Below are 23,909 nucleotides of genomic sequence, written 5' to 3' on the forward strand. Positions count from 1 at the left end.
ACTTGCCTGTGTGACGTAGGCGTCCCGACAACTGCAAAAACAGTTTTAAAATTTTGAATGAAAATCGTCGATTTCTTTTCATTTTCCGTTCATATATTTTGTTTATGTCCATGTTCTTTTGTTTTCAACACATTTAAATTATTATTTCCCCTTTTTTACAAAAATGCCAAAAATTTGTCTTCCATACTGTCTGTGAAAAAATGATGGACAGCTGGGAGACAAACGACAAATGTATGTATGTGTTAGTAAATCAGAGTTGTATTGGAAGACAAACTGTCTGGTGTAAACGCCTACCCTGCCAACATTTTTTCAATTTTTGGAAGATTGTTCGCTTAGATCAATCTTCTGTGATTCCCCACGGCGATCATTGGGTGATTGTTTACATTTTTTTCTTACATTTTTCAAATGATCGCCGTTGGGAATCACAGAAGACTCTTCTGGAAGAGCAACAGATGATTGTTACTAACATTTTTGATTTTGTTGCATATAATTCTCATATACACTTTCTACAGAAGTTTGATATAAATGGCACGTATAATATTATGAGTATTGACAAACCACACATGTCCAGGTTTTGCCAAGTTTAACCAAAAGACAACATAGTGACTGAGGAAACAGTACTGAGTACAGTGCCTATAACAATTAACCACAACATAAAGGAATAATTTAAAAACCATAACAAAGCAGAAAACTAAAAAAAACAAATAAAAGAAACAAAAAACAATTGTTCTATTCTTTTTTTAATTTATCTTTACATGTTGATCTTCTGAAGAACTTCCAGATGATTAATCTGCGATTCTTCCTCGCGATTCGCTTCCCGGACACAGTTACTTTATGTCGGCGATTCGCAGGTTATCATTAGGCGCACTCTTCCGCGATTGAATTGATCTTCCCCGCGAATCGCAGATTATCTTTAAGCGATTAAAAATTTGAAAAAATGTTTGCAGGGTAGTTAGAACTTCACTGTTTATGTTAGCTGTGTTCCTTTACTTACCTGAGATTACCATTTTTACCATTTGTTACCATTTTTAACCTGCAAAGCGTTCCTTAACCCCGAAAAGTGCCAAAACTGGAAGCAATTTTTAAGAGAGTGGGAGAGGAGAGAGAGAGAGCGAAAATGGTTTTCTCTTCTACCACAGGCTACCACACAAATGTCTGCAGGTAAAAAATGGCAGAATTGTTTTTTCGACTTTTGTTTGACGATTATTTCACAATGAAAAAGGAAATGGACGAAAAACAGAAGAAAAAGTCGAACGCTGACAAAACTAAATTAAAAACTGTGAAATAAAAGACGAAAATCGATTTTTTATGTTTCTTTTGACATTGCTGCCAGATCTGCCATTTTTTCGTTCCTTTACTTTTCTGGTAAAAATGTTCATGAGAGAGCAATTTTGAAAAATTTTGATAATTTTCTCTTTTACCACTTCTACCATTACAAAAGTAAAGGAACAAAGCTTTTGCTAGTCTTCTTGATTAGCATTTTACAACATGGTAGAACAAATACAAGGTAAAGTTAATACTACAACAAATACAACTCGAACAACAACCACAAAGGAATTTGTTTTTGTTTGTAACGTTACTGCCAGTTGTATTTGTAAACAAAACAAGGAAATGTCTATAAATTATTGGAATTTATAGCCCGTTTCCACGGTACGTCGTTCGTTCTCTATTCGTTGTTCGACCCACAACTACGAATAAATTACTTATTTCCCCACACAAAATTCTATGAACGAACGACGATTTTTCTACGTTGTTCGATTAGAAATACTCTCTGAACGACGAATAAGTATGTCCCATCCCTAACAAATGAGAGAATTTATCGAAAAAATAATTATGACATGTCTAAATTCAAAATCGAAAAATTTGTTGAAAACACAAAAAACTTTAGAAAAAAGGAAAAAGATGAATGAAAATTAATGAACCTAACATTTTATATAGATGCAGAAGGTAGATGATTGTGTTTCCTTCTTGATTCCAAACACATTTCTTGTCCATTAGTTCAAAATCGCGTAAAAAATCAGAAACAAAAAGGAAACAAATAACTGAAAGACTGTATACACAAACATTGTTTTCACATGTCTCTCTCTCTTTAATTTTGAAAATAGAAACATATAAAAATATATTGAAAATACAAAATTATTCAGAATTTATGGAAAAAAATGAATGAAATGTGTGTAGTTAAATATAGAAGATACATTTGAAGGAAAGTCTATTGCTTTTCCTATTCATGTAATGTATATTTTATGTGTTTTCTGTTCAAATTTTCGTGAAAACAAGGAAACAAAACTGAAGGCAATTTTGTTTATGTTTCTGTTAATTACGAATGGTGTCGTGGAAACGGGTTAATTCGTGTACGTCGTTCGACAGGCGAACAACGTAATTGAAACGCTCGTGTGAACATGACATTAAAAAACTAATAATTTTTCACATTTGGTTGAATATTTTGGAAAACATGAATGAAAATTCGTTACATTTTCAATTTGTATGTTTCCACATCATTCCACTAAATGCATAAATTCTCGCAGAAAGTAGAATTCTTGCAGAAAAGTTTTGGGTCGCTGGTAATTCATTGAAAAAAGAGAAGATGTTTCAATCATTTGCTTTTGAAATCAAAGAAGCACATGTTTATTAGAGCTTTATTTTTTTAAATTTTAACAAAATACCTTACATATTAACAAACGTTGTATCGCCTTTACAAGCGGGGATTTACTGCGCGGCTTATCGTTCGAACTTGGAGGAGGTTACATATCATTGATATGAAGAAATCTTTCTGGGAAATGGTTTTTTTCGAATGATATATTTTTATCCCCCAAAAAATATATGTCCCTAATGTACATCGAAATAGAAATAAATGTATAAAATGTCATATGAAATTTGACACTAACGTTACAACCCAGTTCAGTCAGCTGTGTATTGCTGCTACCTTTTCTTATTCTACCATGATTTTACAAGTTCAATAAAATTGTGAGAGCTTAGCTAGCGCCGTTGCAATAACTCTAAGGGCCTGTTTCACTATGTCGAAAGAAAATGATTTCGAACGAAGAACACCTAAACTTTGATTTTCATGGCAATATTGACTTTGTGTTTGCTATAAAACAACTACAAAAATTTAATTTTTTTCTTAATTAGTTGTTTTTCTTTCATATCTTCATATTCTTATAAATATCACATTTTGCATTAATTTGAAGATCAGATGGTTTAGTTTCATTATCAAGCTCTCTCCAGCAGAAGCAGAAATACATAAAATACATACAAAATACTTAATTGACTCACTGTATGTATCTGACAGAAATATCTTTTTCAACATCACAAGCTTTAATGCTCAGAATGTCTTCATTCAAATAAAAAAGGGAAAGTGGAGTGTGCGCCAACTTATTTTGAATCATAATAAAGGTGTTATTTTGCTCATCCATTGACGGGATTTCCTTTTGGAATACGACTACTAAAAAATGGAGATATTCGCATAAGAATAAAACTTTGAATTTTTGTCCACACAAGTTTTTTGTCCATTCCGACTCTAGAATATTATCCGGCCATAACCAAACTTCTTCCTCTCTGGCAGCCCATTAACCCCCAAAATTTCGTGACGATCCTATCAAAATTGCGACCTCTAGCATGATTACAAAACGACTATTGCGATATATTCGTTGGTTTACCACCGACGACAACCTACATTGCAACAATATAAACGAAATCTTATCTTCTTCCATTGACGGGCTTTCCTTTTGGAATAGGCCTACTAGAAGCGGAGGTATTCGCATATGAATAAAACGTTGAATGCTCTCCATTCCGACCCTTTAATATTATCCGGCCATCACCAACATCAATAGGTTTCTTTCTCTGTGAGACCCCCATCAACCCCCAAAGATTTCGTGATGATCCGATCAATATTTCAACCTGAAGTGTGATCGCATAAAAAATGGAAAAAGGGATGCATTAGAGACTATTGCGATATATTCGATGGTTTACCACCTACGACAACTTACTTAACATTAATCCCACGGCAGCGGGTTCTTACGTACCGGATTGACCCGAAACCAAAAGTGTTTCGGCCAGCGGCTGCCAACCCAGCATTATATGAGATATTCGATTTGAAAAAAAAACGTTACCTTTTTCTCCAAATAATTTTTTGACCACTCCGACCCCTAAATATTATCCCCACCGGGACCCCCATCAACACTCAAAATTTGGTGACGATCCGATCAAAATTGCGACCAGTAGCGTGATTACAAGGTTTATATGGACAGACAGACGGACACACATAGCCAGATCGTCGCGACATTCATTCTGGTATAAATCAGTCTGTTCCAGAACTGCAAGAATCTACTAATTTTTACTATCTTTGCCGATAACATAAAGGAAAAAATGTTATCGTAGTAAAAAATAGTATCTTCTTGCAGGTTGTGGAACAGAGCATATAAGTATGGGTCTACGAACATTATTTCGATGCGTTACAAACTTTTTGGCCAAAACCAACTTTTAATAGGGTAGGGTATAATTATTTCGCACTTTTTTGTGAGTTGTTGCTGAAGATAGAAGTGAGGAAAAATGCCTGGTTCCAACGATATATAATTTTTGTTGTGGAAATGTATACTTCCATGGATATATATGCTTTGTTCCAGAACCTGCAGGAAGCTACTATTTTTACTAAGATAACATTTTTATACCCTCCACCATAGGATGGGGGTATATTAAGTTTGTCACTACGTTTGTAACTACTCGAAATAATCATTGTAGACCCCACAAACTATATATATTCTTGATCAGCGTGCAATTCTACATCGATATAGCCATGTCCGTCCGTCTGTCCGTCTGTGGAAATCACTCTAGCGTCCGAACGGATTGACGTAGGTTGATTAAATTTTGGGAAAATATGTTATATTTACGTAGGACTTTTGGTATTGAAAGCGGGCTATGTAGGTCCACGCTTTCGTATAGCCTCCATACAAAATGACGCGTCGTCGTTTTAAGGAATTTTTAAGATATTTGACCCATTTTACCATCGAATTGGTTGTAATTTGGTACTTTGTATCTCCAGAGGCCAAAAAGTATTCCTACCAAAGTTGGGTTATATAGGTCCACGTTTTGGTATAGCCCCCATATAAGGCCCCATATAAAGTACGCGTCATTTTAATATATTTTGAATGTATTAGACCCATTTGACCACAGAATTGGTTGTAATTTGGTATTTTGTGTCTTCAGAGGCCAGAAAACATTCCTACCAAAGTTGGGTTATATAGGTCCACGTTTTGGTATAGCCCCCACATAAGGCCCCTTATAAAGTACGCGTCATTTTAATATATTTTGAATGTATTAGACCCATTTGACCAAAGAATCGGTTGTAACTTTGTATTTTGTGTTTCCAGAGGCTAAGAAACATTTCTACCATAAAAAGTTTATATAGGTCCACGTGTTGATATAGCCCCCATAATACAATATCTCCCGATTTTCGATATTTTGAACGTTTTGGCCTCATTATCACACCGAGATGGCTGAAATTTGGTATTTAGTATTCTTTAGGCGTATTAAACTTTTCCCCAGAAATTTGTAGGTATAGGTCCACGCCATCATATAGCCCCCATAGAACGGTACCTTCCGAATTTCGGTATTTTGAAGGTTGTGGCCACATTAATCCACCGAAATGGCTGAAATTTGTGGTGGAGGGTATAAAAAGTTCGGACCGACCGAACTTAACGCTTTTCTTACTTGTTTCCTTTATGTAATCGAAAAAAAAATAGTAAAAATTAGTAGATTCTTGCAGTTCTGGAACAGACCAATAGTGTCATATCTAAAAAAAACAATTGTGACGCATTTTAACCCCCTGTTTTTGTAAAAGTTTTTATTCTTCTCACACGAATTGTCAAATTGTGTAGATCGATTTACTCGCCTTGGCGCAAATGTACAGCTCTGATTTTTAAAAGAGGAATTCTTAACTACATATGGAACGCGTCTACGAAAAATTAGGTCTTTATGTCGTCTGGGGTCTGAGCTATGGATGCCTCAATTTTTACGAATATAGACGAATGAACAAAAAATAGTTACGGATTAATACGAGTTTACCTTACCCACTAAGCTCGGATCAGGACGAAATTTTTTGTCACATGTAGATCTCGTCACCCTGATCACAAATATATATGTATGTATGTATAGTATTTGTTGCGGAAGTCCATACTTCCCGAGATATGGGCATCTGACGTTGCGAAATTTCCCTTGTTAAAGGTCGGCTACTTAGTGAAAAATTTACAATTTAAAAAATATTTTGTTCCCGTGCCCGAAATTAGCTTCTGTCCATAGGAGAAAGTCTTTAATCCCCTGCCGAAGACCGGCTATTTAAGAATAAATTAAATTTTTAAAGAAAATTTTGTTCGCATAGTGCGTAAACTCGACTTGTTCCAAATTTTCTTATAAATAGTAATATTTCCATAAAAGCATGCCTTCGACCGGGGATTTTAGGAATCAATTATGGATAGCAACTCAGCGGTAGTTGCGTTGCCACAAGAGAAACGTATATAAATAAAATAAGGAAACGACTGAATTTTTTGTCAAATGCATTCAATATCAGTGTTTCAGCTATAAATTTAATTGTAAAGAATGAATTTCAATGCGGAAATGGAAATTTCTATTACTAAATTTGCTGGATAGGAACCCCCTAAGACTTTCTCTATGGAAAGGGGCAAAAGTCGGCTACGCAAACAAAATTTTCATATAAATTGTAAGTTTGTCCCAATAGCAGCTTTTTGACTTGCAAGAGTTTCTTTGGAACCTCGAAGACCTATATCTCGGGAAGTATGGACTTCAATGAGTCCCATCTGTGGCAAAATTTTACCATAAAAAAATATGGAATTACATCGGTACCGTTCACAGCATCTGTGCTATATACATATGTAGATAATCCTGAAACATATTTATGTACAAGTTTTTTTTTTTTTTAATTTATGTACTTTAAACATTTATTTCATTAAATATTCAACAAATTGTGTTTGACCTTTTCTCACTAACTAGGAAGGAAACTGGAAATATACACAACCTTACAAATAAGGTCTATCCATTGGCGTATTTTTGGCTTTCTTATCCCTTGAACGGGGGAACCATCTGTGTTTAGTTGTATGTGTCAGACGCATCAATTCTTCACGCGCCACTTCTGGTCTCTTGTCTTTAAAAGCACTCATTGCACTCCTCAGCGATTCTTCCTTCATCAATGAAGTTGATTGGGATTCCGATGCAGCGGGTAGAGGTTTTGTGAATTCATATGGATATGCAGGATCCGGATGCCATGCGACAATAGTTTTACCATGTGGAGCTACTGCAACACCTTCCACTAGTCGGCGACCACCTATGGCATTTTTGTTTATTGATAATTTTAAAGAATTTGTTGAAAATTTACGAAGTAAACGAATGGACGACATTGTGCTCGAATGGTTTTGTAATTTCTGCCATATGATTAGAGATGTACAAATGCAGGGCGATGTTTTGTTTAGTTATCGATTATTGTATTGTGTAATCGAAACAATGGAGACGATTTTTTTTCATTGGTCTGTTCCTTTAGGGGTAGTTTACACTATATGTAAATGTCATATGACATGAAATTTCCCATCGTTATATATTCGCTAATATGTGCAATATTGGAGATTTTCCTTACGCGATTTACTCTGTGCGTCCACACCAGCAAAAATGTAAAAAAAACTACTTCTTCACATTGCCTCCGTGGCAAGATCTATTTAACAGGTCACGTAAGTAGCACAACAACAACTCTATTTTGGCCGAAAATTCTTCAATATGTCAAAATGTTTGTTTACGTTATCATACAATTTATTCACAATAACAAAATATTTGACAGATTGAAACCAATCAGCTGGCCGTTTTACGCCACCTTATAATTTCATCATGCTCCGTGGGTAGATATGGAATATTTTTATTTCGTGTCAGATGACATTTACATATAGTGTAAACTACCCCTTACTTTTGAAAGTGGTAAAACCGACAAAAGTTGTAAACTGCAATCATATGAATTGTATGGTGTCTGAAGTAAAGGAACGCTTTTCGAGTAAATAGTGGTAAAACTTGAAGATTCTTGCACGTAAAGGAACAGAGCTAATGATAGCTTTGTTCCTTTATGCCATGTTCATACCAGCATTTGAATCAAGTTGTTCGTTCACAGAATTAAGCTGAAAACACATACAACGTCAGAGTAAAGTTTTGCGTTGGGCGTTGACAAAAAACAACAACAACAACATCATGCCCAACAGTGTAAAAACGGCCAAAACGACACAAAACTTTACTCAAACGTTGTATGTGTTTTCAGCTTTACGTACACGAATTAACCCGTTCATACGACATGGTACACAATTCATAGCAACAAGATTCCTATTTTCATGGTTTTTGTTTACTGATTTTAAAGAAAGTTTCAGCCAAAATAATTGATATGAACTGAAAAATATTTGTCCTTCTTTCAGATATGTGGCCTGTTCCCGTACTTTATAAAGTGGTAAAAGTCGTAAAATTTGTAAAAGTCGTAAACGATTTTCATATTAATTTTGTGTACGGGAACGCAAAATGTGTAAAAGTGGTAAAAATTGTAAAAATTTTTTAGTTCTGGAACAGAGCTATGTATTTAATATTAAATTATATTTGATCTGTTCCAGAACTGCAAAAATCTACTAATTTTTACTATTTTCTTCGATAACATAAAGGGAAAATTGTTATCGTAGTAACAATTAGTAGACTCTTGCAGGTTCTGGAACATAGCAATTATTTTCATTCATGTTTTCTATTTTTTCTCACAATTTTGGTGTTTTCAGTATATTTTCTTTTTTAAAAATTAACGAGAGAGAGACCTGCCAAAATAACTTTTTGGTATACAGACTTTCCGGCAGGCATTAAATTTGTACGCGAATTTGAAACGAAGACAAAATTTGATATGATTTGAATTTATACTAGTCGTTAAACCGTTTGCTTTTCATTCATATTTTGCAGTTTTTCTAAAGTGGGATACACACGATCAGTTTTGCCCATGGTTTAATAAGAAAGGTTAGCCAAAGCTTTATGTCAATTTAAATTTTTTCATTCGAGTATTCCTAAAACTTCGAAACAATATACACAAACTGTGTATTTGTGTGTGGTGTTTGAATAATATGCCAAACAATTTTAAAAACAATCGAATTCAATGATTTTTAAAATTATTTTTGGAACATTTGTATGGAAATAATTCGTCAGCTTATCATTGAAACAAACATTTTATCATATCCACAACTTGATTATGCGGAGAAACATTGGTCCTTCATTCATTTTTCGCGATTTTTATAAAATGCTCAAAGTTGGTGTTGTAAACAAACCCACTTGTTGCTTAATTTTGAAGTTTTAGGAATTCAGGAAAAACAAGGGTTCTATAGATTTTTTCATTTAAATCTACCTCTATACTTATACCATGGTTTTGCCCAAATAATCGGTTGCTTGCTTGCCAGTGTGGCCGTTCATTTTTGTCAAGCATAGTACACACCGGCCAACAAAACTGACAGTCATCGAGGTCTATTTTGTTAATATCAAAGTCTAGCTGAATAATTACTTTCCTAGTCACTAAATTATACCTAAAATTTTGTATTTCAATCATTTTTAGCTAACAAAAAGTTTTTATTTGCCAGAAAATTGCCGTAAAAGTACGTTGACTGTCAGTTTTGTTGGACCGTGTGTACTATGCTTCAGTCATCAGTAGTGGGATTCTGTAACTCATTTTTGCTGTTATCGATAATTGTCGGTAAAATTAAAATGCTTATAATTTCGATAATTAACGAAATTTTTCGGTAAGTTAACGATGAATAAAAAGTAGTCGCTAGCCTCTACCGACACAAACAGTGATGCCAACTTCTCTTTATGTTTTTAGTCATGATTTTGCGATTTTTTTCGGTAACAGCAAAAATGAGTTACAGAATCCCACTACAGGTAACCACAAAATATTTTGTGGTTGCTGGACAGTCAAAACTGATCGTGTGTACTAGAGCTGGCAAAAAATCGATGGCACTATCGATAATATCAATTATTATTTGAAAATGCAATATCGATAGATAGTTTTGCCTATCGATATTATCGGAACAAAAACCCCTAACCTAAAATTCATTCAAAAAAATAGAAATTCGCTGCTTTTCGGTTATGTGTGTGTGAGAAAGTAAGCCAGCAGTCACACCTACAAATTGGTCGGTAAAGTAAATTTTATTTTTTATATTTTTTATAAAATAAAATCAATTGTTTATTCTCCTTTACATTTCTGTGAACTACTTGTGCAAAATTTCAAGAAATTCATTGACATTTCCGCCATTTTCATCTCCAAATTAATGTGATGACAACTTAACGATAACATCGATAGCAATCTATATTTTATAACATTATATCGAAAATATCTAATGTTGGAAATATCGATGGCACTATCGATAATATCGATTATTATTTAAAAATTCAATATCGATAGATAGTTTTGCCTATCGATATTATCGCAATAAAAACCCCTAACCTGAAATCCATTGAAATAAATAGAAATTTCGCTGCTTCTTGGTTATGTGTGTGTAAGAAAGTAAGTCCGTAGTCACACGTACACACTTTTCGGTAAAATAAAATGTATTTTTTTACATTTTTTATAAAATAAAAGCAGTTGTTTATTCTCCTTTACATTTCTGTGAACTACTTTTGCATAATTTGAAGAAAATCATTGACATTTCCGCCATTTTCATCCCCAAATTAATGGCGATGACAACTTAACGATAATATCGATAGCAATCGATATTTTAAAACATTATATCGAAAATATCTAATGTTGGGAATATCGATGGTTTGCCAGCTCTAGTGTGTACCCCGCTTCATAATGCCTTGTTCAGACTGACGGTAATTCGCTCTCTGTTCGTTGTTCGACCCCATATTACGATAGAATTACTTCATTTCCCATACAAAATATTAAGAACGAACAACGATTTTTGTACATTGTTCAATTTAAATTACTCTCCGAACAACGATAAAATATGTCCCATCTCTAAAGTGGGGTACACACGATCAGTTTTGACTGTCAGTTTGGCTCAAATAATCGGTTGCTTGCCGGTGTGGCCGTTCATTTTTGTCAGTCATCAGGCAACCACAAAATATTTTGTGGTTGCTGGACGGTTGGACATTTATCGATATTTCCGAAAAATCGACAGTCAAAACTGATCGTGTGTACCCCGCTTAACAAATGAGAGAATTTATCGAAATAAAGGGCCGCAAAAAACTATATGTTGCGACAAAATTCAGAATGATCCAAGACGAGTGTATTTTTTCCAAACTTTGGGTAGGGTGTACCCGTAGGAGTGATCCGATGTAGTACATATTCGGACCTAATACAAACCTGTAGGAAATAATTTCTATGGATATTTTCCTTACAGACTATAGAATTAAAAATGTTGTACTTAATTTTCTGAATTTAAATATATTACAATTTTACTTTTCAATTTACAAAGTTTGAGCTAAATCGATATCTCTCTTAAAGGGTTTTTTTACACATTAGCCAGTTTAGGTGGTGTCGGTAGGATTTTCTGGACCTTTTTGGGTCATTATCTCAGGAAGTATGGACTTGCACACGAAAAAAATGTCTAAAGCCATTATTTCGATGAGGCTCATTTTTGGTCGTACCAAAGTGTAAGTACCCTCTTTAGCCTAAAGGCTGAGGGTATAATTATATTATTTTCATTCATCTTTTCTATTTTTTCTCACAATTTTGGTGTTTTCAGTACATTTTTTACACACGATCAGTTTTGCTCAAATAATCGGTTGCTTGACAGTGAGGCCGTTCACTTTTGTCAGTCATCAGAAATAACTGTACAGTTTCGGATCAATATCATGAGATCCATAAGCAGAACAACAACAGCGCTGCACGCCATCTACACACATATTAGTCGAGTACTCAATCAGAGCAAGCCGTGCGATAGAACAGTGATAGCGCTTGAATTAACAAAACCCTTTGATACTGTCAAAAACTCCACGCTGTTTGAGGTCATCGAGCAGACAAAGGTTGTTAATTATGTTGTTAACCCAATGATTACACATGCAAGTAACTTACAGACAGTTGTGTATACATATTATAGTCGAAACTTCAATTTTTTCGAACTGACACTTGCATGTGTAAACGTTCGGAAAAAATTGAAGTTACTTTCAAAGCACTTACATTGATTACTGACAAGGAAATTTTGTCGGCAGTGAGGTTGTTAGTTGGTGTGGCAGTGAATATGTGTGAGTGTATTGGTATTTTTCGAACTGCCACTTGCATGTGTAAACGGGGGGTTAAATGAGTTTCTCGAAAAAATAACAATATTGACTGTTGTTAAAAAGTTACAGCTGTGGGCCTATTCTGTAACTTTTTAATAATTAACAACCTAGGTATTCTGTAAACAAATTTTAAAAACTTTTGTTAAAAATTTTGTTATAGAAACAACACCAAAATTGTCCTAGTTTAAAAATCGACAAAAATGTTCAATATTGGATTTGCCTTTGGTTTATGTGTATGTTTTGTTTAGGGATGCATTCAAAATTTAAAGCTCTTGAAAGTTTATCGACAATTTGTCCAAATTTTTACAGAATAACACAATCGTTACTGCAAACAATTTTTAGTGTCGAAAACTTTGCCGATTGTCGGATTGTTAAAAAGTTACAGAATAGGCCTACTGATGTACCTAAAGTAAAATTTTATGGCGAACAAATATTCAGATTTTTTTTTTTGATCTGATACGACGGCATTTAAAAATACAAGCGACCAAAGACACCACTTAATGACCCGCATGAGGTTCAAACAATATGAACAAATCAGAGGTCAAAATCCATTCATTTTTAGGGTTTTGACCAGGTTTTTCGGAAATTTGGCCATTGTGCATGGGAATCTTTTTTATACCCTTCACCATAATATAAAGGGTATAATTAAATTTGTCATTCCGTTTTTAACACATCGACGTATTCGTCGGAGAACCTTAAAATTCTATATCAAAATAGCCATGTCCGTCTGTTGAAATCAAAATACAGCTCGCAATTTGTAAGATAGAGCTTTGTAATTTGGTATTGAAGTTTCTATTACTCCTACGATGTTTGGTATTGGTATGGCCCCCATAACGGTACCTCCCGATTTTCTGTATTTTTAAGGATTTAGCTTCAATATCCCATCGAAATGTCTGAAATTTGGTATTTTGTCTTCGATGGGGGTATAACAATTTCCACCTGAAATTTGTCGGTAGAACTGTACCTCCCGATTTTCGGTATTTTCAAGGTTGTGGCCTCAATATCGATGTTTTGAAAGTTTTAGGTTAACATTATCAACATTATTATTTAATGCATTATATAGAAAACACTGCTGAAGAAATTGTTAATGACAGTGAACCTGGAAATGTCAGCCATTCTGAGAATTTGAGTGTGTCCTCGTTTAATGGTTATGATTAAGAATAACCCGTAGGAAATAGTGTACCCGAATGAGTAGGCTTCGAGGGAGATTGCTTGATAAGAGCTGTAGAAGAAGGTATCCTGAATTGTAATATCCTTCAATATATATGGTCTGTTCCAGAACTGCAAGAATCTACTAATTTTTACTATTTTTTCCGATAACATAAAGGAAAAAATGTTATCGTAGTAAAAAATAGTAGCTTCTTGCAGGTTCTGGAACAGAGCAATAATGTCACTTTGTTACCAAGGGTTTTGAATAAAAATATGGGGTCGATTACAGTTACTCTGTTCCAGAACCTGCAAGAAGCTACTATTTTTTACTACGATAACAATTTTTCCTTTATGTTATCGAAAAATAGTAAAAATTAGTAGATTCTTGCAGTACTGGAACAGAGCAATTTTGAGTATATAAGGGCACACTAGGGCGGCCCAAAAAATTGTTTTTTAGACAAAGAATTGGTAAAGTTTTTTCAGCGATTGGAAAATAATTGTGGCCCGTAGAGCGAATTCCTGAAAATTCGGCTTTGGTGCCCGTACAAAGTACATTGGAAATAAAGATGGTGGCACGGGTTAACGTTAACCGATCGCCATACATTTTTGTAGTAATAGTTTTGTAGCCACAACAATGAACTGGTAAAGTTTTTTCATCGATGGGACCATAAATACAGCCTTTAGAGCATTTTGGTCCCATACAAATTACTATGGAAACAAAGATCCCTCTGGTGGCACGGGTTAACGTTAACCGATCGCCGTAAAATTTCATTTCGTATAAGATTTTTGGATAAAATGGAAAACATTTAGGGGGTACGCGTTTAAAAAAATTCAATTTTGTCATTTTTTGGGCCGCCTTAGACCACACTTATTATGCATCCACTGCAAATTGTAATCCTTTAAAATGACACGTTTTTACTACAGGCCGTTTAATGTAAACCTGACAAAGAGCTCAACTCATCTTAATGTCCAAACCTATTTTTGTAAAAATCGATAGCATTTTGTACCTGCTGTTCCGACTTTGTGCAATAGAAAGAGACAAAGCATTCCACCAATACCATCAATTTGTCGCCCATTCATAAATGCTGTAATACTCGCATCAATTAGGCATTGTAGGCCTGAAAAGGTCTGACTGAACACATTTTAAAACGATTACCGGCTTGCGTCAGTAAGCCTAGATAAACAACATAATAAATGCAACAATGATGGTTTTTTCCTTTTGTTTTGGAATGAGTGCAATTAGTAGTTTGAGGATAGGTCGCAACTTGTATTTATTACAAAGTGATATGTATTATGTAAATATGTATGTAGTTTCTTTGTTTTTAGTTCGAAGCTGAGTGGGTGGTCGGTATTGTGTTGGTTTTGCACAGATGCGATTTACACCAAATATATAATGGACATGTAGTGTAAAACCTACCTACCACACTGTCTTTGTGTTTCGAGTCCGAAATGAGTTTATTGTGAAATAAAGATAATTTAAAAGAATGACAGATCATGCACAAATGGTTTATCATTAATTAGTATCTTAGTCCTGATTGTTATTCATAATATCTGAATCCTGTAAACAGTCTTTTTATTAAAGCTTTGCCAAACAATAAGTTCTGAAGATCTACTCTTTTGCTCTACGATTGATCGTACTAAAGTACGTAATATGGAAACAATATACGATTTATTTAAATAAATGAAATGACCCATTCTGAGTGCTGTGCGATAAATGTTTAATTTATAATAGAATTGAATGATTTCTAGATCAGACGAACTTTCAGATTTTATGATAAATCAAATAGTGACCTATGTATGTAGAAATGGAATCCGAGCCACCGACATTTTTGTAAATGTGATAACAACCATAAACAGAAAATAAATCTTAAATTCCGACTGTAAATTCCTTCGTCATGCTATTAAACAAATATTTTTTTTGTTAAGAAATCACATAATTAGTTTGTGATTCTCAAAATTCGAACATATATAAATTTGATTTGATAATAAGCAGAAATACTCGTACATACATTCATATGTACGTACATATTTTTTTCTCCCTAGAAAAAAAGTTCATAGGTTCATTAAAATGTATTAATAATTATTGCCATTGTTTTGTTTCGGTTTATCTGTAACAAATTAAAATGAGATTTGGGGAATTTTATTATTCTGATTTTATTGTTCGGATTTGTCCGAACCACCACTCACTCCATGAGCAAAGAACAATTATAGAAATTGAAATGGAATGATGGGACTGCAAGAAAGTTAATGTGCAACAAAGTCTCGAAAACATGCTCATACTCGACTCGTATGTACTTTTTCAGTGATAATTTTCTATTTTGGACAAGAAAAAATTCGAAACAATTCTTATCTCGTAAATGTCATGAGTAAATGTGTTTTGTATTTTTTTTCGTTAATTGTGGCACAAATTTGAGTATCTGTAACAAAATAAAGAAAAGACAATGACACAATGGCTTTAAAGCACCACAGCCATAAACGAAAAAATAAACATTGGCCAGATAAGACTTGGTTCGGAGCCTTAAACATTTTTATTTTATTTAAAATACCAATTTAAGAGAACCAGTGCTATACCTATTTATTGACAGATTTGATTTTAGACTATGTAACAACATGCGGAAACTCTAGCACAATTCTTATATCGTGATGCTTTTTCGATATCACTGTGCCCCATTCGACGCAATCAACGTATTTCTTTAATTAAGGTCCCATATAATTGAGTTTAAAATAGAGTTGTGCCAAAGGAACTATATGGAACTATCTAGTTAACTTCGCAGTTTCAATAGCCCACATTTTTTCTTTAAACAAACTGCGTATACTTACTATCACATGTTATATTTCATGATGTTACTCATACGTTTTGGAACTAGTACAAGGAACTAGGAACTAGATTACCCAACTCTAGTTTAAAACAGAAACGGGATGCACATGTTGATATAAGAGAAGTCTCTCATTAGCTCTTTGGAGATGTTTGAGAAAAAACCCTATGTCCCTAATGTGCATAAAAAATCAAAATAACAAAAAATCTCGTACCGGATTAAACACTAACATTACAGCACAGTTCACACAGCTGGGTACTGGCAGTTGCAGTTACCTATATTTGAACTACATCAAGATAAAGTAGTACTTTAACCGCTCCTTGTGGAAGCAGTCAAAAAATAGTCATTATAGATACAATTGGTTCTTCAGCTCTTGCCAACATCCGATATGTGGTTTAGAAGATATGAGCCTGACAAAATGGTCCCTTTCGGAATCAAGGACTCAAACTTTTGAGGGCCCCAAAACCACAAAAGTGCAAGTGTTGGGGAAATGGTTTTATCTAAAGCTGTGGTGTCAGAATCAGGCAGGTATCGGCAACCAAATGCAAAGAGCTTTGTTTCTATGCGTCATAACAGACACGACCAGCGTAGTTTTCGCTCTTGTTTTCTCTTCGCTTGCTCGCGAGTTAAGGGAATGCCGATACCTGGAATATCAGTAAAAAAAGCAAACACAATTGGTCTGTTCCAGAACTGCAAGAATCTACTAATTTTTACTATTTTTATACCCTCAGCATTTATGCTAACGAGGGTATATACACTTTTATACGGGCAAAATGTGCCTCATCGAAATAATGGTCTAACCCAATGGGGTCTAACCCAAGTATATTTGGACGAAATCCGTTTCAGACAATTTGGAGTCGATTTAGCAATGTCGGTCCGTCTGTCTGTCTTGCTGGCTGGTGCGCACGATAACTCTCCAACGGATGAACCGATTTGGTCCAAAATTTGGCTTTCGTAATATTTTGTCCAAAATTAGTTTAAGTTCGGAAATGGGTTACATCGGTCCACTCCTTCCGGTAACTCCCCCACAAAAGTTCGAAAATGTTCGGAAAATTTGTGCGCACGATAATTCTTGAAGGGAGTAACCGATTTGGTCCATACTTTGCACATCGTGAAATTTCTACCAGACTTAGATGGGGTTCCAATATGGTCCAATCCAATCGGTCCAATCCTTCGGGTACCTCCCAAACAAAATTTCGGAAAAGTACAGTTTAGGACCTACTACTCTTTCATCAAAAAATAAGGTTATGCGACTTTTCATGTCTTCATGAAGTAACTCTGCAGAGTTACTAGAAATTTATCATCAGTTTTTGTCTCTACTGAAAAATAAGAAATTTTGAGTCACTACCCTTTTGTTGAAAAGGTGCGATATGTATATTAGGGTTATAACTTTTTTACAACCTCATATCGTAGTATTATATTTTGATGAACTTTTACATAAGATTACACAAAATCTTAATTATAAAGTGGTTCGATAAAAAAAGGCTCCGCACAAAAAGATTTTAAAGTTTTATTTATCAGAACTTTGGATAATTTTTTGAAGTCTCTGTAAGCAGATATCTAACTGAAAAAAAGCTTTAGGGCCACACGACATAACCAAAATGACATAACCGTTTGTTTCTCACAAATTGGATCATCAATCATTACATACATACATATTAGGACGGGGCGATTTGTATGGAAGGAAAAAAAACCTTAATGGGCCCTTCGCGTTTCTGATTCCTGGGATTGAACTGAGCAAAAAAGTCCACTAGAGCATAGGTCTGCGGTGAAAATCGAGCCTACCGATTTTGACTTTAAGTTTTTTATGCACGTTTTTTTGACATTTTGGCCTTGAAAAGGTGCAAACTTTTCGATAAATGTCTGGTCAACTTTTGTAGCACAGTGCCATTTATCGACATTTTTCGAAAAGTTTGCACATTCTCAAGGCCAAAACTGCCTGAAGGAGCGTTCCAATGCTTTTGCGATGTATTAGAGAATTCTTAATTACTGTCTTGGCTACAATTTTTGTCCTTGTGTTCATCGAAAATCTCAATGGTTTGGCTGTTATATGCCAAAGTGTCTAAAAACGTAGATAAAAAACTTAGCATGAAAAACTACTGTGAAATACGTTGCAATTTTTTTCTGTATCGCGAAAAAAGTTTCCGCACTAAATGCATTGAAGTTCAGTAATGCATTATTTAATTTTATTTGTTATAATGACATACATATGGTAAATTTCAAATTTCTTTTGCAATTCCATTGGAAGAAATGTTAAAAAAATTTTCGCGAGCACATCCGCAATTTTTGGAACATAGATTAAGAAAAAAGTCGTGGTTTCAAATCTGTTCGCGTTCACAAAATTGGATGCTGCGCTCCAAAGTTATGGGGGGTTTTATTCCCTTATAAAGAACAAATATTTAAAAATTCCATTTTTGCTGTAATAAGAAAATGTATATATAAAGTGTTAACAGCATTTAATATCTATCCGTAGATGCCTAAATATTTACTAAATGTATTTCTATTTTCGCGGAAAATCAAGAAATACTGAAAAAATCTTGGAGTAAATTTAATTTATTCTAATTTAGAGTCCAAATAAAACTCGAAAAAAATAAAATAAAAATACGTACAGATTCTAGACAACGCGTAGAAAAATATGAGACCAACATTTTAACGATAGGATTTATAACTGCCATATTACAACAACAACTAAAGACGAAAACTTATTGTTGGAATATTATTTCAAAAATATATTTTTTTGTTTAATACGAAAAATAGAAAAATATTTTTGGGTGTTATTCTACTATTTCGCTAAATTTCGACGCAAGGACTGACGGACTTCGCTGAAACTTCTTCAGGGAAAATGCTATGACAAACCCGAAAGTGTATTTGCTTACTTTGATAAACAATAGGATTATGAAATAGAAAGTAATATTGAAATTACAACCAAAGAAAAAACATAAAGGTTAAAAAACGTATAATTCGCGAATTCGTTAAAATCAGTTAAGGCGCATGCACTTTTCAGATACAGCGAGTGCATCTCTATCAATATGTAGCGATTTTTCCACTTTTCATTCAGCGGCCAAAGTGTGCCGTCAGCTGCATCTTACTGTTCAAAAAACCTTTATGTGGGTAAAAATTGCGCGATGAACATAAGATTATAAGGCGCATCCGATTTCAGTGACCGCCTATAAAAAATACGTCATTATAACAAATTTTAAACAAATTCGTCAAGAACCGCGAATGTCCTACCAAATTCTATTTTATGCGAAATACGAATATTACTCCAGAATCTCGGTAATTTACGCCACACGGTTTTGGAAAATAATATAATCGCGTATAAAGGATTCCATTTATGTAAAAATTACCAAAGAAAATCGAGGTTCAATGCGCGGAATCATCAAAATATAATTTTGCAGAATTTCCTACTTTCAAGGTATCTATATCCGCCGTTTTAGTGGATGGATTTGAAAGCGGAAGGGTTCATTAGATCCAGCGCGTAAAACAACTAAAATCACGCGGGGTTCAAGGTTACCTGAGTCACAGTTGTAAATTTTGAAGCCAAAAAATAGGTTTTTAAAGAAAATTTACGCATCAAAATTTCGACTTTGGACTCCTATTACTAGGGAGCTGTATGAAGCACACTCATGAGATATACATCAAACGACGTGGAATCACGAGTTCTACAATCCAATAAATAGTTTGGGTAATTATCTGGTTGCGCCCTCCAATTATAAGAAAAATTCAAAAAACCCAGATTTCAAAACTTCAAAATGTCAGCATCGATGTTAGGGGGATGCAGTGTATATATCAAAAAGTCATACATTAGAACCGTGTTGCCCAAGGGGTATTCTTCAATTCTTTCTTTGAGCTCGTGTCTAAATTTTCCGTGGTTTGACCAGAAATCAAGAAAGAACACAAAAAAACTTGTAAACTTCAACACATTTTTACCCATTTTTTAATATTACCACCAACGCAGCTTCCACGAAAATTATTTGTTATGGTCCATATTATGAGATCGTGGCTAAAACACTTCAATTAATATAAATATATTCATATTTTATAAAATATATTAACAATTCGCGACTTATTAAATGGTGAACCTCAACTTCAACGATTGAAAAACTTTTTTGAATATTACCATATACGCTTTTCGTAATAACTTATTAATAATTTTAATCTAATTTAAAATCAATGTCAAACCATGCTGCACAAATTTGCTATCAAATTGCGATATTTCAGAGCATTTAATGCACCTTTGACGATATTGCAATATTTTGTTTTTCTTTACAAAATCGCGAATTGTATGTTTATATGTATTTACTGTACCTATCGGACAAGAGAATATGTGGTCATTTGCAACGAATTCGCGAAAGTTACAGACTGTTTTTAATGAATTTGCCTGTGAGAATTGTATTTGTTTTCTATAAATATTTATTCAAGCAAAGCAAATTTAAAATAGAAAAATAGAAAAAATAGAAAAAGGGCTTTAGTAATCGCAGTGGGTGCGGTAACTTTTTTCACTTTTAGTGCATCAAATACATGGAATCGGATGAAAATATTATGGGAGCTATATCCAAATCTGAACCGATTTCAATATAATTTGGCATATTTATTTCTAGCCCCAATTCCATCACACATTCCAAATTTCTTTGAAATTGGACATACATATCGTGTTTAATGCATAAAATATTTGTGGGAGCTACATTCAATCTCAACCAATTTCAATATAATTTGGCAAATTTATTTCTGGACCAAATTTCTTCACATATCCAAAATGTGGAGACATTATCTGTTACCATTCTATGGATATTTGGAGGTACCTCCGATTCAGATGCTATATCTACGGATCAACGCGGAATTTCAGAAATTTTTAGTGTAGTGATGTACTCTGACATCGGTGAGATCGGTTCAGCGGGTTTTGAGTCCATAAACTTCAAACAAACAATCGTACAAACATGTTTCTACTTTATATATGGTAAAAACCTATTTCCTTTACAATTCCCTTTAAAAAAATAAAAAAAATTTTGCGAGCACATCTACGATTTTTGTTATAGACGTTAAGGAAAAAATTCTGATTTCAAATCTATTCGCGTTCACAAAATTGACCGATTCGCGCAAAGGTTATAGCGGTTTTTATTCTCCTATAAAGAAAAAATATTTTAAAATTTCTTATTTGTTGTATTGAGAAAATGTATGCATATATCAGTAACAACATTTGAAATCCATCCGTAGATGCACCATAATTTCTAAAATTTGTTTTTATTTTCGTTATGGCGTGATGAAGTTTTTGCTTGAGACCCTGTAAGCCATCAGGAATTAGCGTTATATCTTTGTTCACTGTTGCTTTAGCTTATTTTTGAGATGACAAGTCTTCAGTCAAAACAAATGAGGATTATTTTCGTAGGGCACTTCGACCTTCTAACTCGCTTCCTTCAATGTCCTTTTCATCCTTTATTTTAAGAGCTGCTATAAAAGTACCACAAGATGACGTTTTTCAACTTCGAAATGTTCTGCAAAAATGTCGCTCAGAAAATTTTATTACTCAGCGGCTATTGTGTGCCGTCAGTTGCATCTCATAATCCCAAAAACCTTAAAGTGGGTAAAAGTCGCGCAATGTGCATACGATTTTGATGCGCACCCGGTTTCATTAGCGCCCATCAAAAATACGTCAATATACACCTATTTCAAATAGATTCTTCAAGAACCGCGGATGTGCCTCCACATTTTATTTTGCGTAAAAGACCCATATTACTCGCGTATTTCTGTAATTTATGACACGCGTTTTCGCAAATATTATAATCGCGTATAAAGGATTCCATTTATTTAATTTTTTTTTGAAGAAAATCGCGGTTTACTTCGCGTATTTGTCAAAATATATTTTTGCTGATTTACCTATTTCCTATATCCGCGGTTTTGGTGGATGGGTTCGATTGCGAAAAGGCTCATTAGATCCGTCGCACAAAAAAAACTAAATTCACGCGGGGTTCAATGGAAATTGAATGACACTTGTAAATTTTAAACGCAAAAAATATTTTTTTTTTTTTTTAAATTCACGCCTCAAATGTTGGCCTTTAGACTCTAATTACTAAGATATTGTCAGGTGCACACTCGTGAGATATACATTAAACGACGTAAAATCACGAGTAATATAATTCTATTATGAGTTTGCAATACCAACTTGTTGCGCGTCCGGATTATTAAAAAAATTAAAAAAAAACACGAAATTCCGGTTTCGAAATGTCAGCGTCAATTTTAGGTGGATGCAGTAGATATATAGAAAAATTATACACTAGTATCATGTTGCCCATGGAGTATTCTGTCATTCTTTCTTTGGGCATAGGCCTATAAAATGTATGGTTAAGCCATAAATCGGAAGGAAACCTAAAAAACTTGTTGGGTTCAACCCATTTTTAGCAATTTTTCTACATTGACACCAACACAGCTTCCACGAAAATTAATTTTAATGGTCGACATTATTCCTCCTAAACACTTAATTTTAAAGAATTTCAGTCATACTATATAGAATATGTTTACATTTCGCGAATTCCGAATGGATGAAACCCGGATTCATCGATTGTAAAACATTTTTGGTTTTTACCATATATAGATATAACTTTATTCCATATATCATATCCTTTGAAAGTGATTTGTACGGGACCTTTTTCCATATTTAAATGGAATAAAAGTTATTTTAGTTATTAATAGGCAAAAGGTCGTTCATTCGTGCAACAGGATATATTTTTTTGGGAAAAAATGTTTTTTCATTTCAAAGAATTTTCAAAAAAAATATAATTTGAAAATTGTTTGTGTGGAACCATGACAGAACTACCAGGTAGTGGTGTCACACCAGCTGACCGAATATGAAAAGTCAAATCCCTTTGTAAAAAATTATTTTTGTTGTAATTTCCCCAACAACATAAAGAAAGTTTTGACATAACATATTCAAAATTTTACGATGCCACTACCTGGGTAATTGTGCCAGGTGTGGAACCTTTTTTAATAATTAAATGTAATGAACGTTATTTTAGGCATTAATATGCAAAAGTTCATTCATTCCCGCCACTGGAAATCATTTTTGAGAAAAAAGGTCAAAAAGTCATAACCCTAATGTATATATCTTCGCACATACATACACATGTATTTACTTTTTTAAAGAAGATGTAAATACTGGAGGATGTTGCTATAAATTTTATAGGGATCGAATTAACATAACATTTACCAAAGTTATATTTACATTTTTATTCAGTCCTATTTTTTACTATGTGACAACAGCGAAAACTAAAGAACAAAACATAAACAACCCCCAATCAATAATTAACACAACATTAAAAACCAAAATGTCATTAAGTGAATTTCTGTTTTTGTGTAAATCATTTTCACACACATAAAAATAAAACAAGAACAACACCATAAACCGAAATGCCGCCGGATAGGGGCGGTTATTGCTAGAAGAAGAAAAAAAAAACACACAAAACGAACATTTGCAAAATCCCTCAACACATTGGGTTCCATCCATTCACACTCTTTATGAGACAACAACATGGAAGACTACATATTTTGTGATCATTGTTATCCGACAAATCGTCATCAGATCGTCATCATCATCAGCATCGCCGCCAAACAACATCGTCCCCTCATCATTTTATTTATTCGACTCGACAAATGTTCTTCTTGTTCTCTTGC

General features: G+C 34.0%; 1 protein-coding gene across 1 annotated transcript; it reads right to left on the reverse strand.

Annotated features, from left to right (window-relative positions):
• Positions 1-6,911: 6,911 nt before the first annotated feature.
• On the reverse strand, positions 6,912-7,443 carry mRpL42 (mitochondrial ribosomal protein L42). Its single transcript, XM_073990717.1, has one exon. It carries the CDS (start codon positions 7,404-7,406, stop codon positions 7,029-7,031), a length of 378 nt encoding a protein of 125 aa, XP_073846818.1. The 5' UTR covers positions 7,407-7,443; the 3' UTR covers positions 6,912-7,028.
• Positions 7,444-23,909: the final 16,466 nt, after the last annotated feature.

This window comes from Musca autumnalis, unplaced genomic scaffold (genome assembly GCF_047663935.1).
Source record: "Musca autumnalis isolate F117 unplaced genomic scaffold, ASM4766393v1 scaffold_5, whole genome shotgun sequence".
NCBI classification, from domain to species: domain Eukaryota; kingdom Metazoa; phylum Arthropoda; class Insecta; order Diptera; family Muscidae; genus Musca; species Musca autumnalis.

What these genes read in the sequence shown, in the direction of transcription:
- mRpL42 (XM_073990717.1), bottom strand. Translation starts at nt 7,406, where the DNA reads ATGTCGTCCATTCGTTTACTTCGTAAATTTTCAACAAATTCTTTAAAA.